Genomic DNA, 16,875 nt, shown 5'->3' with positions numbered 1-16,875 from the left:
CTAAAGGAATTATGGGTTTATTTTAGACCTTTATTTTCTTGTCTCATTCCTTTGTTGCTATGGTAACCTTCCACATCCCCAAAATTGCCCCTTCGTCTGGCTGATGGGTGGTCCTTTCTTTTTTCCCCCAACAAGGCTGATGCACATGCAGAGCTTTTTTGTTTTGTTGTCTCTATCTCTGTCTGTCTTTTTTTTGTTTGTTTGTTGGAGAATGGAGAAGGCTGGAGACCAGACAGCAAATTGATCTGGTCACAGATGGAGATGTGTGAGTCGAGTCTGAGTGGTTCAGGCCTCTGAGTGTCACGTTTCTCTCGGCGCTCCTGACGTGTGGTTTTCCAAACAATACATTTGCACCTATGAGTCTTCCCTGCTTTCTTTTTCACCCGACGCATACTCGGTTAAAGCAGTTCGTGACACAGAATACAAATGCCCTTATCTGAGAAACGTTGTGCAAAGCCAGTATCAAAAAGAGGAAGTGCTACCTTCTTCTCTGCCACATCCTCTCATTCGTGCTTATCTTTCCTTCCGACCCTGTGACATGTTATTTTCTTTAAAGCAGCAGTGTGATATTGAGTGCAGTCAGACCTTTTGCGCAGATAGACTTCACAAGAGGTTGTATTCAGATTGAGTACAGCCCTCTCCACCTCTTATATTGCTATTTTGACAGTTTTTGGAGTTGACACCAGTTAAAGAACTCAGTTCAGCTGAAGTCACCCGATTCTGTTGAGTCGCTCTCAGGAGTGCCGAAAGGTAAGCTTATGCAAGAAGACTTTTTGTTTATGACCTTGTTTGAAAGTTACTGTCAACCTCAGGAAAAGGAAGCCCCACACACATAAAACAACACAGGAAAGTAAAAGTTTTCTCACCGGTAGCCTTTCTCTTCTCCAGATCCAGGAAACAACAGTTTGACATGCTCCAGGTCACGTCTGTTTTGTCAGAGTGTTTGCTGTGCTTTGTCTCAGACCACATGATTCAAAAATGTTCAGAGGAAGAGGTGCAACCCTGCAAATCCGTGGGGAATCTACAATACTTGATCTGTTGAGCATACCAGTTAAAGAGAGAAAAAGGAAGTGAGGAAACTAAACATCTTCCTATTTCAGTTTGACAGGTTTTTAACCGGCACAGCCATGTTTGTAAACTTCTTAATATCCTCAGTCGCGCAAAAGCCACTGTCAAAACTCAATTGTTGAAATTCATTGAGCACAAGACTGTCTTTCTTTGTACATGAAAGCCAAAATTTGGAGGTACTAGCTTTCCATGCAACAGAGATCTGCCTGGCAGTGCAATCAGAATCTTTCACTGTCGGTTTGCAAGAGCTGAAAGTTGAACAAATGCGGTCAAGGACACTAACTGAACCCCTGTTGAGTGAGAGAGACTTTCTGCCAAACAAGTTGACGGAAAGAGTTTTTTTTTCATTCTTCTGTTTATATTCAAGCTTTTCCTCTCTGCAGGTTTTGCTGACAGGTGATGAATATCTCACCTTGAGGAGAAGCAATGGAGGCTGCTGTCTTTGACTATCACAAAGAGGATGACCCTGTGGACTTTGAGGCTTTTCAGGGTATGTGTGTGCATTCAGTAAACTGATAAATATCCTGTCGTTATTTTCAGTCTCAGTCAGTCAGTCATGTGTATACATTTAGCTTCACAGTTTTTTCACCAAGTTTCAAAAATGTATAAATGTCATTCCTATGGTCTAACAAGGTCCAAAAATATAGGTAATCACAAACAATTCACTCCCAAATCCAAAATGTAGACATGACATCACAAATTTGACACTTAGGCCTGATTACAAGATGCCACCGCAAAAAAATCGGCCAAAACAGCATGGTGCGACTACATGTGCAACCATGCAATCAAACTGATGATTAACAGAAAGACCCACACAAACTAATCTCCCCCATACCCTGTCTTTGTCTTTGTGAAAGACAGTTGCCTACATGAAACTCACAGCATGAGTTATTACTCCCCCCTTCCTCTCAAAAAATTCTCTCACAGTCCAACAGAAATGGCAACTCCATGCATGCATTCGCCCATTAATGATTGAGTGGGGTGACCTTCATCATAATTAAGTATAGATAATATCAACCTTTGTTTCAATTTAGTAAGAATGTCGACAAAATACAGATTTTTAAACATGACATGAGGTTTATTAGTGTTTTATTCAGTTTAAATAACCTGGTTTGTTTGTGTTGGAGAAGAGACCTCTGTGGATAATTCGGCTCCCTATTAAAATTGGAGTTGTAACCAGGAGAAGTAACTTTAAATGGCATTATCGCACCACAGTGTAAGATTGTTAAAAAATAATACATTCTTAATATTCAATGTGATTTATGACATAGCTTGTGCAAGTTTTATCTGGCAAATGCTTTTCAGAACGTATGGAAATGAATGGAAACCATTGGCTAGATAGGCAGAAAAAACACATCCAAAAATGCATGTAGGGCATGCATTCAAAAATGTGTGTGCGTGTGCATTGTCTGGGCACAACCCAGTCGCCAGAAAATATGTCGGCATTGTTTGTTTGGCATATGTCATATTTGTACGTTGTTGTGCTGCAGATACATTGATATGTTGAAGATTTACATTTTGACAACATTGGATTAATATGTGTTGAGCTTCAGCAGAAAACCGACTTGTTTATGGTTAGAAAAGATTATTTTTGGCTTAAATACACAATCCCCACTAGACAAGCAGAGATGTCTTGGTAAAAAACAGTTGATTTTGCAGCTCTTTCCCTGGTTGAAATACAGCGACAAGTCACCAAAACACAACTGGTTTCGTTGTTTGTTGGTCTCTAACAGCGGTTTATATTGGTCTCCAGCTTGACCAGCATCGACACCTGACACACCATCCACCATCCCCATAACTTCTTAGCGACAAAGTCAGCTCAAAGACGATTTCACTTTAGATACCGTATGTTTATATTATTCATAAAAAAATGTGCAATTGTAACATAGCCGTTGTTTGCAGAAATGTAATGCCAACATTTTCTTCTGGTGACTGGGCTGTGGTGTATCACAGGGATGTTGCCTCTAATAAATAAAAATTCTAACTGCTAGAAATAATTGGAGAGCTGTCAATCACACAGTTATAGCATGCAACAATATAATTTTTGAGTGTTTATATTCACAGGAGACAAGCAGAAGCTCATTCAGCCAACATCTTTAAAAGATCCCAAATTTGAAAAGCTAAAGGAGGTAAGAGATTAATCCCTGCTATCTACATATAAAGCTTTGTCTGAAGCTCTGTCTTCTGTTCAGTATTTATTGTTACATCAAAACCCACCCTGGACTACACAGGGTGTGTGTCTCCTAAGTGGGCTGGAAATGAATGCTACACAGCCTGCATGTATATGTGTGCTGTGAAGAGCATGAATAATATCTGATGCAGGAGGAGAGGTGGAAGGATCAGTGAAATTTTAATGAGCATAATTATCAGAGGTGATGGGAGACAGATCAGAGAGTTGCGGCGAGGAGTCGTCGGCTGAGTCTGCTGGATCTGACTTTAAAACAAGGTTTTGATTTGAAAAGATGGCAGCGCAAGGGTTTCATGCGAGCGACAGTAAATGAATATTTAACTCAATAAGCCTGACACGTCTCATATGTGGAGCTAGGAGGACAAACAAATAAAATATCAGTTATTTGGGGGGGAGTATTTTGTATTTGTCATCATTTCCATCTCCTTCGGAATCATATTATTTCTGAAAATCGAAGGGAATTTTAAAAAACAAGGCGTCATGCTGCTTTTCATTTGGCACGTGGGGGAAAAATGCACGCAAGGAGATGAAAGTGTTTGGTGTGTCTGACTGTGTGATGAATTGTGTTTTGGTAGGCACTGGTTTATTGGATCAATAGCACTTTGAAAATCGAGCACATAGTGGTTCAGAGTTTGGAGGAGGATCTGTACGATGGGCTGGTGCTTCACCACCTGCTGTGTGAGTTAATACACATTTCTATGGTTGTACTGTCTTTGAATTTGAAAACTTACAACTGTTTTCCCCTTGTAGTTCACAGAAAAGTTTGTCATTTCTAAAATCCAAGACACAGTCCTTGCCAGTAAAACTATAATAAAGAACTTTTCCTGATTTCCATAGCCAGGCTGGCCGGTATTCACTTGCCTGTGGAGGACATAGCACTGACCTCCACTGCTCAGATCCGCAAGTTGGGAATGATCCTGGAGGAACTGGATAGGAGACTGGGCCCGCAGGACAGCAGCGGGATCAAGTGGAACGTTAAACGTGAGTCATGCAGCTGACTGGGCTTCAACAACGAAGCAACAAGAGAACAAATGTTCTCTTCTGGCAACGATTTCAGATTACAACAGGATTTGGTGCTAGCTCAAGGGTGCCATGTTAGTTTACACCAACTGTGAGGGATTTCGGTGGGGATAAACATGACGGGGTTCTGTGTTAATCACCTGTCAGATTCTTTTTTTGTGCTGGTGCTTAGTTAGGTAAGCAAAGAAAGGTCACAATAAAAACATAACTTTTATAAGTTTGCAGTCACTCATTTGAACTTTTGTTTAATGAATCATACAACTGAAAGGACATACTCTGATCCACTAAATAAGTGTCAGAAATGACTGATTGTGGTCAGCACTAACCTCTGACAAATGCACTGCATTTCTTTTGAATGCTTCAAAATAAAAGCAACCCCATATTTCACCAACTGAATGTTTTTAAAAGTGCAGTGTGTAGGATTTAGGGGTATATTTTTGCAGAAATTGAATATAATGAAATAAGCATATTGCCTTTAGTGTATGATCACCTAAAAATAGCAATCTTTGGGATTTTGTTACCTTAGAATGAGCTGTTTATATCCAAATAGGGAGTGGGTCCTAGTGAATGGAGTCTGCCATGTTGCGCCGCCATGTTTCTACAGAAACCCAGAACAGACAAACCAAACACTTGTTCTAGATGAAGCTATTTGCATTTTCACTTCAGCCACCATAGGTTGCAGGCCCTCTGCGACCAGTTTCTATCACTGGGTCTGTTTGTTTTGAAGGGAAGGAGACTTCTGTAGATAAATTCACTCCCTGTGAAAACCTCCTGAATGTGTGGATCTTAAGTTATCATTGGAAAAAAGATGAGCAAATGCTGGAGGAATGGCCCAAACAAGGTTGGAGAAACACTGATTTGTAACATGAAAATGCTTTATTTAGTGTTTTTAACTCTTTTAATCACCTGGTCCATTTGTTCTGGAAAGGAAGAAACCTCTGTGGATAATTGGGCTCCCAGGAAAAACCTCCTGAACAATAAAAACCCAAAGAAATTTGGGAGGGAGAAGTTTCAGCTGGTTGCAATCTGCAGTCCTCACCACTAGATGCCACTAAAGCTCCCTAAACCAAAGATGCACTGTTCCATCTAAAGGAACAGTGCATCTTTGGTATTTTTTACCTGGACCCTGTTGTCCACTGTCCACCCTACAGAGAAATTAAACATTTTTCTTTACCTTTTGCTGATCCAGTCTGTTTGAAATTGTGTGCAACCAAGTCTAACTCAATGAGATGTTAATTCTGAGATTTCACAGACTTTTCCACATTGTCAAAATCAGCTAAATATTCAGCAATGACATTGACAGTTGTTCATTTTCTCTGCCAGATCCTCTTGATAACACTAAACTACGGTTTCTGTAATCCAACATAAGAAACCTGAACTGGCACTCCTCTCTCTAACTCTCACTAATGTTTCCAGTGTTGTTTTTCCTGCAACATGTCACCTTTCGCAAGATTTCAGAACAAGACTCCTCCTTGAGCGTGACTTGGACACAATAACAAACAGACTACTTTATCAAAAAAAAAAAGAAAAATGTTAAATGTGTCTTAAATGTTTTCAGACACCAGTAATAACAACCTGAGCCAGTCAGTGGCAAAATTAAGACCTTTTAATGAACGTAAATTGACAGTGCACAAATGCCTAAAGGGATACATGCAGCCTGTTCTGCAGCACTCTTTCTTGATACTGGACCAATCTCAAAATGTGTTGTCTCAGTTAGTCACTTGGACACAAAAACATGGGAAAATAGGGTCCAGGTGATAAAATATCTAGGTGTGAAGCAGCAGAAGTGAGAAATGTTAGGTTTAATAACTAAAGAAACTGATGACATACTGCATCATCTCCTGTGAATCCCTTCCCTGTATAGGATGACGGTGATAATGTAGTTAATTTGAATCCAGCCCGGGATTGGTGGACCCCGCCACCAAGCAATGTGTTGATCTCTGGCACAACTTCACCTTTTAACTGATCAGGTGGACTTAAACTATCATAAGCTGCACTATGTTGTCAAATTGTGTGGTTAAGTGCTGTGTATGTTCTGACATGTAGAAACAAATTAAGTTATTTTGATTTTTCATTCAGATTTTTTTTAAGTGCTTGGAAAGGTCAAATCTCCAGCAACTTGCTGGTCTCACAATGTGCTGTTAAACTACTTTAGGATACAAGCATTGATGTCTTCAGACTCTGTGAATAGTGAATAGTATCAAAAACAGGGTTTCATTTCATGAAAATTTTAGCAATTGTAGCTTAAGGTTTTCAGTTGTAATTAAATTTCTGTTATGATTTTATTTAGACTCAAATCCTTTTGGCCTTTGTTTGCTGTCACACTGGGAGGTGCTGAGTCCTGTCAAATCAGTGCAGTTATTGTGTGTGTGTGTGTGTGTGTGTGTGTGTGTGTGTGTGTGTGTGTGTGTGTGTCTCTGTGTCTGTGTGTTTGTGTGTGTGTGTGTGTGTGTGTGTGTTTTGTTCTCTGCTGTTTGCCTGTCAGTCATCCACAACAAAGACCTTCTGGCCACTATTCATCTGCTGGTTGCCATGGTGAGATCTTTCCAGCCTGAACTCGAATTGCCACCAAATGTGACAGTTGAAGTCATAGTTGTGGAAGTGAGTTTCACTTCTAGCTTTAGCACTTTTTTTCTGCACCAAATATTTGTCTTAAACAAACCATATGTAGTTGCAGAAATTTTTTTTTTTTGTGAAATTTTCATGCAGGTGACCAGAAGTGGAATCAAATCAAATGTACAGACAGAGGTGCTGACAGAGGAGAGGTGAGCAGATTTGTGACCTGTGTGATTCTGCAGATATGAGAAAAACACCTCATATATGTTGGTCTTTTTCAACAGGGACACAGACTCAGACTCCCTCAGGAATACTGAAAGTGAGTATAAAGCTGTTGGATGTTGAGCCGATTTGACATTTTGAATGTCATCGAAGCAGCATTACAGCCTACGATGACTTCAATAGACTTTTCTGGCTGTCTGATCACGCAGGGGAAGATCCCATTGAGCAACTGCTGAAGCTTGAGGCTCACAAGGTCAACACAGTAAAGAAGGTATAACAAAGAGAGGAGAAGTGCGGAGATAGCTCAAGGAGATAACTCTCAACTCCACTGGCAGCAAGAGAGCAAATATTGTGGTGTTAAGACAGGAAGTAAATAAGTATGACTTGTTTGTGACCTACATATGAGCAGGATGAATGCTGCCTAAGACGATCAAATGGGAGAGGATTGCTTTTCTGTTATTTTTGTTTTTTGCAAGTATTCAAATCAGTTTCAAGAAGGGTTATTTCAATAGTTATTTTTATTAATATTTAATCTGCTGATAAGCCTGTCTGTTCAGGGATGTAATTATTTTCATCACCGTTAAAGTAGTCTGTGAGTATTGGAAGGTTATTTCAATTTAAGGAGGCTTTATTGGCATGACCATAGTGAAACAGTATTGTCAACGGTAATTCACCTTGATGCAAAAATGTCCCAAACGACTCCACTTTCCCCTATTACTTTTTGGATAATTAATTAATCATTTGATCCATAAAATAATATATAATGATAAACTTAATTAATACCACACTTTTCAAAACAGTTACAAAGGGCTTTACATTGTTTAACCAAGATTCTTAAAACTTTTAATTAAAACAGAAAATAAACGGGGAAAAAAAGAATAACATAAACATAAAGAAAAATACAAACCATGAAACAGAAAAATAATGTTAGCAATTTGCTGCCCTGAGGACTAAACTGAGGCAAATAAAATAAATTGAAATAATATAAAAAATAAGAATAAATAAAACTAAAAACAAGTACTAGAATACCCTGTGACAATATTAGATAAAATCAATAACAACAACACTAATTAGCTAAGACGCTGAAAGTAAATCACAGTGCTTAAATTAATAAAGGTTGGTTTTTACACAAGATACGTTTTACAAAGGGATTTTAAATGCGTCACTGGTTCTGCAAGAATCTGACGCTCAGGCAGGAAGTTTCAGAGCTGAGGGGACTTGACCCCCCAAAACCCTGTCACCTTTAGTTTTGAGACGGGAATAGCCAGCAGAGCCCTGCCTGAGGATATGAAGCATGCTGTGGTAGGAAATACTGAAAAATGCCTGTCACAAGTTCCTAAAGCCAGAGGGGATGCTATCATACTGCTTTTTGTTTGACGAACAGATCAAAACCCAACGATGTTGAGCTTATAAGTGCTCAACAATTACCTGATTATTAAAAAGTTGCCACTTAATTTTCTGTCAAACAACACTCAGTTAATCAGCTCAGGGGTGATAGAGACAGATAAATGGTTCCTCAGCTGTTTTTTGGTGTTAGTTGAGGTGTTATATCGGACCACTGCCACACAAAGCACCTTAAACTCATGTCTCGTTTTTCAGAGGTTCTCTACTGGTTCTTCAGCTTAGTATAGTTTAGTTTATTGGGGGAAAAAAACAAAAACGCTACATTAAAATAGCCTACTAACTGTGTTTTTCCAGAGGATAACACATTAAAGCAGTGGCTCTCAACATTTGCACTTTAGAGCACAGAAATATATAAATATAAATATAGAAATATTTGAAAAAGTATCATTATTATGTTTCTGAGGGAGCATTTCGTTCAGGATTATGAACATTTAAACTCCGAGTAAAGTGAATTCAGAGATTTGTTTCAATACACATTCTAAATGTTGGAAACTGATTGTTGAAAACATGTTACAAAGTTAGAAGGTTGACTGTTTTTTCACCATTTTCCTGTTTTTAAATTTTTTTTGGGCAGGCCTAAAACCATATCTCGATGATGCAATGGAGCTATACTCAGCGTAACCCCGCCCCTGACAATGTAGCAGTATAATAGCGAGAAGCATCAGTATTGTCCCACAATTGGGCGTGGCCTTCGGGGACATGCCCCCAGCATTTCAGTTCAGAAAATACTGTGCATTTTTTCATGATTCTTCTTCTTTTACGTACTTGGCGATTTTTTTGGTCATTCAGATTTGGTCAGGTATTTAATAACACATCTTTCTGTGATGTGACAAACACACTTTAATTATCACTTCACCAGAACTTTAAGTCAACATTTTGCAAGAAATTATTAATAATCATGAAGTGTCGTTAAGAAGCACAATTCCTCATCCATGGTATTATCTGGCATCATTCAAAGCCCTCAACTTCAAAAATTTAAAAAACAATATGGTGCTACATCTATATGGCACCTCTAATGGTTCTGTATAGCCTTTTTGACCAAGGCATTGTCCAGCACCTTTAAAAGATGAGTGCCATGTGGCACCAAAACAGGTTTACCTATTATGAGCCAAAGAACTACTTTTGGGTACTGTTTAGCATCCTTAATTTAAAGTGTAATAATAATTATTTACATATGACTTTTTTATTATTATTAGTTAAAAATTTGATCAATCTTTTAATCTATAAAATGTTAGGAAATAGTGAAAAATTCTCAAATTCAAGTCTTCATATAAACATATAATATTATCCCATTAAAAAAGTAAAACTTTAACTTTTTTCAACACTTCAGACCAGATTTCTGCCTCAGCTGTCCCTTGTTGTGACTAAATAATATCCAACCATAACAATGAGAAAGAATATGATGGCCTATAATCCCTCTGGCATAATGAACTAGAAGGTATCGCAGGTTTTGATTAACAGTAAAACATGTTTAATATATTATTTTGTCAGATAAATAAGAAAAACATGTATTTTAAACTGGCTAACTTTATTCCCCTTCATTTTCAGGCCATCTTACACTTTGTCAACCAGAATATGTCGACTATGGGTCTGCAGGTGGCTGATATGGACAAACAGGTAAAGGAAAAAAAAAAACAACTTGTTAATCTCTTCCCCTGAGATTTTATCACTTTCCTTGGACCAGCTCCAATGTCTGCTGTAAAATTTCTGTGCAGTTTGCTGACGGTGTGATTCTGCTGCTGCTCATCGGACAGCTGGAAGGATTCTTCATCCCTCTCTATGACTTCAACCTGACTCCTGTCAATCACTCTGAGATGGTACAGTATAGATAACTGACACATTTTAAAGAGAAGTGAACCTTCAGACAGGTGATAACTTTATTAGTACCATCCTAACTGTTTTCAATTAGAATTCATTTTGGCTGATATTTTGGAAAAATGTAGACTCACGCAGGCTGCATTGTTCTGATTGAAAAGCTTTACTGTAATATCATAAAACACTTCTCGTTTCCGATTTGAGTTAATCTAATTTCCCACTAGAGCACGGTGGATAATGAGCTACGGTACTGAAACCTGATCCAAAATTGTGCCTATTACAATATAAGATATGATCAAAATTAATATTTTACTATTCCCGTAATAAAAGTAGATGCATAATTACTTCTGTGTCACTGATAATGATATCTTTGATCTCACTTCACTTGAAGCATTAGGAAGAGTCTATGAAAAAGTTATGACTCTTTTATCACAGATGTGAAGACTTTATGAATAACTAACCGTATAAAAGATACAGTGACACTCATAAAGAGAGACTCATCCATGTTACGTTTTGGTATGTTAATGTGCTAATAATGACTTGTAATGCCACAATTCAGGTGTTACCTAACTGTTTTTGTCAACGTAATACATCTGAATATCATGAAAATCATCGAAACGCAATAAACATGCAAAATTTAATTGAAATGATAGGTAAATTAAAGATGGGATAGGCAAAAATCTGGGAAAAAAAAAAAAACAGAATTGAAAAAACACCCTCCTCTTGCCACTTTCCTTTCTCTGTCCCCAGCCCCTCCCCCTCTGTTTGTCAAAAAAAACCCAAAAAAACAAATGAGACAAGCATTACCTTGGTAACCACCCTGCAGTCCCTTAACCTCACTCCCTGCCGCTGTGGACTGCCTCCCTGGGAGGAAAGCAGGCAGCAGCTCAGGAGAGCGACCTTTGGTCTGCAGCTGTTTAGTTGCTCAAATTCGGCCAATGCAAATACTTTAGTGCTGGGTGTCACAGCAAGCGGGTGGCCTTCAGTGGCAGGGAGTCAGGGATTTCCGCACCCCCAGAGTTGGGGGTTGTGGCCTCTGACTAGGGGTTTGTGTAAAGGTGAACTTAAAGCCACCACTGTGATCCTTTAGCTCCGGTTAGCAGGACTGTTAGTTGCATTTTCTCTCCATCTCTGACACGCTTCACCAATATTAGCATGTGTTTTATTTTTATTTTTCTCTTGTCTTCCTCTTTTTGGATTTATTTGCAGTGTAGGCAGTGTTTTTCTGCTGGATTCTCCACCACTGAATCAGGCTCTCATAGTCTGAAGGAATGCACGCACACATTTGCATTTGTACATCAGCCAATAGATGGCCAAAAGTTTCCCATCATGGGCTAAATTTTCTAAATCCTGAAAACAGAGCCAAGAAGAGGTGTGGAAGTCTAGTTTTCTCTCAGGCCACTTAAATTACAATATTCTCACATGTAATAATGGCATTTCTGCCAAATCAGTTACTGACTCTCATCCAGTAAAATAATATGTATTATTCTGAAGTGGGCCATTTGGCATAATACGTACTTTAACTTTTAATAGTTCACTTTTACCTGTAACAAGGTATCTCCACATTGTGAATAGCCCATTTCGACTAACACTGTGTAGATAACCGGTTATGCTATATTACCTACAAATACTGCTAGCTATCATAAAATATCAGCAAACATGAAGATAGAACTAAACTTATACTAAATATGTACAAAAAATTATCAGTGGGTATAATTCACATCTGGATTTTGTGTTTGATCATTTTTAATCATCTTGACCTCTAGATTCAAAATGTAACCTTGGCCTTGGATCTCCTGAATGACACAGGCCTTCAAGTCCCCAGTGTTGATCCACAAGGTGAGCAAATTACACACACACACACTGCTCACACAGTATACACACTTGTTCAGAATAGATTTACTCAAATTAAAATGCCAGTCACAGAGGATTGAAAAAAACAATAAACAGAAGTCCTTTTGCGTAAAATGACTGCAACAGTAAAACAGCAGAGCTCCAAGACGAGCAATGTCAAACTAATTCAAATGATATCGACTATCAAGAGCATTTAACTGTGTGACGGGAAAAATGCCAAAATCTGTTTGTATATCAGATGCGGGAGGGGGGGTCGCCCCGGTTGTTTGAGTTAATCTCCACTGCTCAGTGGAGTGTGGGTTTGACAGTGTTTAAGAGGGAAAGATGGAATTGCTTGCGGAATATGAATGAGTGTGCCTCATGTCTCGATGAGTATCACTGCAGATGATTGGCTGAGTCCGAGGTCATCATCATTCATTTAGAGAGGAGCAGCAAGGAGACGTTCTCAGGGGGACAATGTCACTCTGGTGCCCGCTGATAGACACAGGGATTTAGCCTCACTGCTATGGCTGTATCTGCTGTGTGTGTGTGTGTGTGTGTGTGTGTGTGTGTGTGTGTGTGTGTAGAAAGATATGTTATCTGTATTCATGAGAACTACTACTGTAAACCACCCAGTTATCAGGACAATCCCAGAAATTTTACGATAATATCTGTACACTGTAAAACTGTGTGTGTGTGTGTGTGTGTGTGTGTGTGTGTGTGTGTGTGTGTGTGTGTTTGTCAGTTTCAACTTGCAACTGCCAGTTATCAAATTTCACACTTTAACGTCACGATTTCATGATCTGCGGCATGAACTTATGAGTATGAGCATTCATCCTAATAATCATCCAGCGGCAAGAGCATTGCATTATGTAAATGCGTTGGAAATTCAAATTTCTCCTTGGTTTAATCAGATGAGCTTAGGTTCGTGGTATAGTGACTGTACATTGAATCAAAGGTCTATGTCAGAAAAGTACTTCTTCACTTTTAGTTCTGCCGTTTGACTTGAATGACTGATTACAAACAAACCCCTAGAAGACCCCAAGACCACCCATAAAAAATTCAGATAAAAAGATCATTAGTCTGATAAATATTTTACCATGGAAGATATTTGTTGATTTAAAGGTCCAATGTGTAGGATTTGGGATCTAATAGCAGAAATCACCTGAAACAAAAAAAATAGTTGTGTTCTCGTAACCTCAGAATGAACCCCTTGTATCTTCATAGAGTGGGGGTCCTCTTCCACAGAGTTCACCATTTTGTTTCTACAGTAGAGCAGAATGGACAAACTGAACACTGGTCTAGAGAGGGCCGTTTGCCTTTTTACCTCATGTGGAAGGCCACTGTAGGTTCTCCAGTATAGCAGAGTGATCGGAGGGGTATCCAGGGGTATTATATAATTAACATGTGGTTAGGTCTAAGCACCAAACCACTTGGTTATTGTTAGAAAAAGATTATGTTTTGACTTGAAATACCTTTTGTTGTGGGTATAGTCCCGACAGGAAACACAGTGATTGCTTGCTAAAAACCAGCTGCTGTTCGTAGCAGTATCCCTGGTGGAAAAACAGTGACTAATCGCTAAAAAAAACATGCATGCTTGGTGACTAAAAAGTTGCTGGAAAAATAGTGATGGTTTCGCTGAAACACAGCCAGTTTTGTTGTTGGTCTCAGACAGCTTGGCAGGTATCTCGCCTTCTGCAGCACCATCCACTGTCACCCTCACCTCTGCTGACAAAGTCAGCTGATATACTACAACTCTTAAGAAACATTGATATGATATTGTTATGAAATAATGGTTTGTAGAAACATAAAGTGAAAACATTTTCTGGCTGTTTTTCCCAGTTTATTAGAAAATAACTTGACTGGCCTGCACAGAACCTCAAACCTTTCCAACACATTTATGATGAAGTGTAAGCTCACTAATGCTCTTGTGGCTCAATGAAAGCAAATCCCTGCTGCCAGGTTTAAAGAAATCCGACGAGTTGTCGAAAGCTGTTATAGCAGCATATTATGGCCCATGGTTGCCTCTGCCAAGGAAGTTATGTTTGAATCTGTCTGTGTCTGTATCTGTGTAGATCACTAATTAATTTTCTCTTTAGTTGACATTGGGAGATAAGGCACCTGGCCTCGGTGGAGGTTTCTACTCTATGAGTACCCTTGAAGTTTTGGAATAAGAACACTCACATACACGTGTAAAGTTTGGGTGTTCATGTTTGCCCATATGAAGTATATAAATCAAAAGAGAGAAGAGTAAAATGAGTGAATGACTCAGTAAGTTACAAACTTGACTAAGTGTGTGAATCAATCAATTTCAGATAGATCTACTTCACTTCCCGCGCATGTTCCATTATTGACAAGATGCTCTGTATTCTCCCTGAGCTTAAATCACAATCACTAAAACCTCACCACAGTATTGCCTGCCAGCCAAACAGTCTGTAATTGTGAAGTAAATCCTCAACACGATAACTGTTAATGTAAGGACCAGCACAATTAATCTAAGCCAGGAGCAAGTGGCTAATTTAATTCATTTTTAGTGTCTTTTTAATTACCGGCATAATTGCTGTGATGGAATGAGGGATCCCAGCACTGAGGGTCTAAAACTGGAGTGCGCTGCATGCATTAATGAGGTTAGCCAGTGGTGAAGTCAATCTTAATGTCACATTCATTTGGTTAGTGCATCTCACAACAGAGAGCAATTTTGTTGGGATGTCGTCTCACCAAGGACGTATTGATTAAATTTCAATCTAATGCCTTTTTTTAGTCCCTCTGATCTATGACCTGTTAAGATGGATTGTGAGAATAGTTATTAGCTAATGTGGGTAAAAGCATCCTTGCTGCCTCAGCTCATAGATGCTGATGGTGCATGAGAAACATGCACTAAATGTCTCCTGTGAATTGTGTGACAGATATTGTGTCCCAGGACGTCACTGCCACCTTGAAGGTCCTGTATGCCCTCTTCAAGAAGCACAAAGGGAAAAAAATGCAACAGGAAGAGGAACTCAGCAACTAAGAATACAAATACAGCTGTAGACAAGTGCAGTGTTTGTCCAGTTCTGGATTTCTTCTGTCTCTCAACTGTTGCAAATGTTGTACATAATTTAAAGGGTGAAGTTGAATGATTTTCAACATTATGTTTACACTCTTAAGCTTATTTTAAGGTGCGGTATGTAATTCTGGAGAAAAATAGTTGATTGTTTAGTCCCATACACTGGTCATTAAATACTGATGCGGTTTCATTCCAAGGTTGTCAAATACTTCTTACAACCTCAGGGTGGTAGTCGACCCAAACCACCAACCCAAGGTCGTTGGTATTTGATGATTTGGGAATGACACTGTCAGTGGTTAACCACCCATTTATGTAAGTCTATTTCCCAAGTCGTCAAATACCAACAACAGTCGCTTACTATTATTATTTAATTGGTAACTGGCAAGAATATTTTTGCCTGATTTCTTGTGGGTCTGTAGGTCAACTTTGTGACTCTTCATTTTACTGCACTGCACAGCAACTGTTCTGGTAGGAGCTAGCTAGCAAGCAGTGCTGCTTATTCTGCAATTACATTGCTGTCGAAAAACAAGCCCAACCTCCAGTCTCTCCCAAAGGTTGCTCTGGTTTGTAAACAGCAGTGTTGACAACTTGGCAACTTTTTTGCTAGATTAAGCAACCTTTTCAGACCATCATGGAAAAGGCAGATATATGTTTAGCCCTTTGTAATTCATCCCCATGCATGCTGCTCGAAATAATCGCAGTCAGCAACTCTCCTTTTCTCTCCTATTGTGCTGTGCAGTAGTTGCAGTAGCAATGCTGCTGCTGGAGTAATGTTGCTTGTTGTGTGAGATCAGAGAAGGTGGTGCACTTCAGTGTAAGCACCATAGCTCTCATGCCATTCAAATATTTTACTTTACTTTCATTGAGTTGAGAGTTGGCAACACTGGTAAGTGGCTCAGTTTTGATCCACAAACCCAAATTTGGCATTGTTGACTATGTTATCACTATTTGCTCTATTAGTAACATTAGTGATGTTAACATAGTTAACTATGGTTTGTGACAGTGCAGTACTCACAGAATGAATGGTGCTGCTAGATAGCTATCTACTGCCCAACCAGTGTGCAGTGCAGAGTGGTTTGCAAACCAGTTGAAACTGAAGGGAGGGTAGAAGGCATTATATTTCCATATGTTAATACAATTAAGCCAGAGTCTGTCAGCAAAGCCCACAGAAAATAACCCAAAAGGCAAAACATTTATAACACTTTCAAATGCATCACTATGGCTTTCTTAGTACGTTTACATGCGCAGTTAAGTCAAGCTATGGTTATAGCTTGATTAGGCAATTTAATTGGACTACTGTCCTTGTCCCTTTATTCAAACACCAGGGGAGAATCAATATATTGATTGAAGTATGTCCAACTCCACCACAGTAGGCAGCAATATGCCCCCTTTCCGCTAATTGCTTTTGGACCTTCTTCCAGTTGACCTATTATATCACATACCAAACAAGTTAGCAAGAAGCAAACAGGTTGCATATCGAATAGATAACTTTTTGGAATTTATGCTGTTCGACTTCTAGGTCAAAGCCCGCTCCGGTGACTGGAAGCATGTACAGAAAGTCTACACCAGTTCAGGTCCATTTGAGGTACATACAAGATTTTGAGAAATTTTAATGTTTACATGTATTTTACATGTATTTTAAAAGTACAATTTCAGTAGGACAAAAGTAATAAATCAGCATTTTCTAATATCATGAAAACGTACTGACTGAATTAATGGAATG

At 38.9% G+C, this 16,875-nt stretch overlaps 1 protein-coding gene across 1 annotated transcript; it reads left to right on the top strand.

Annotated features, from left to right (window-relative positions):
- The first annotated feature begins 535 nt into the window (after window positions 1-535).
- Window positions 536-16,588, top strand: parvg (parvin, gamma). The gene is made up of 13 exons (XM_042496377.1): window positions 536-750; window positions 1,452-1,558; window positions 3,133-3,197; window positions 3,832-3,934; window positions 4,094-4,237; window positions 6,762-6,877; window positions 6,986-7,041; window positions 7,117-7,151; window positions 7,264-7,325; window positions 10,007-10,075; window positions 10,174-10,275; window positions 12,040-12,112; window positions 15,013-16,588. Exons 2-13 carry the CDS (start codon window positions 1,495-1,497, stop codon window positions 15,114-15,116), a joined length of 993 nt encoding a protein of 330 aa, XP_042352311.1. The 5' UTR covers window positions 536-750; window positions 1,452-1,494; the 3' UTR covers window positions 15,117-16,588.
- The last annotated feature ends 287 nt before the right edge of the window (window positions 16,589-16,875 follow it).

Source organism: Plectropomus leopardus, chromosome 11 (genome assembly GCF_008729295.1).
Source record: "Plectropomus leopardus isolate mb chromosome 11, YSFRI_Pleo_2.0, whole genome shotgun sequence".
In the NCBI taxonomy this organism is placed as follows: Eukaryota; Metazoa; Chordata; class Actinopteri; order Perciformes; family Serranidae; genus Plectropomus; species Plectropomus leopardus.
The sequence above is the reverse complement of the archived record's forward strand: the minus strand, read 5'-3'. Positions and strand labels throughout refer to the sequence as shown.

Excerpts from the sequence above, each read along its gene's own strand:
- parvg (XM_042496377.1), top strand. The coding sequence starts at position 1,495 with ATGGAGGCTGCTGTCTTTGACTATCACAAAGAGGATGACCCTGTGGAC. Across the intron at positions 6,878-6,985 it reads TTGAAGTCATAGTTGTGGAA|GTGACCAGAAGTGGAATCAA; the intron begins GTGAGTTTCACT and ends ATTTTCATGCAG. Across the intron at positions 12,113-15,012 it reads CCCCAGTGTTGATCCACAAG|ATATTGTGTCCCAGGACGTC; the intron begins GTGAGCAAATTA and ends ATTGTGTGACAG.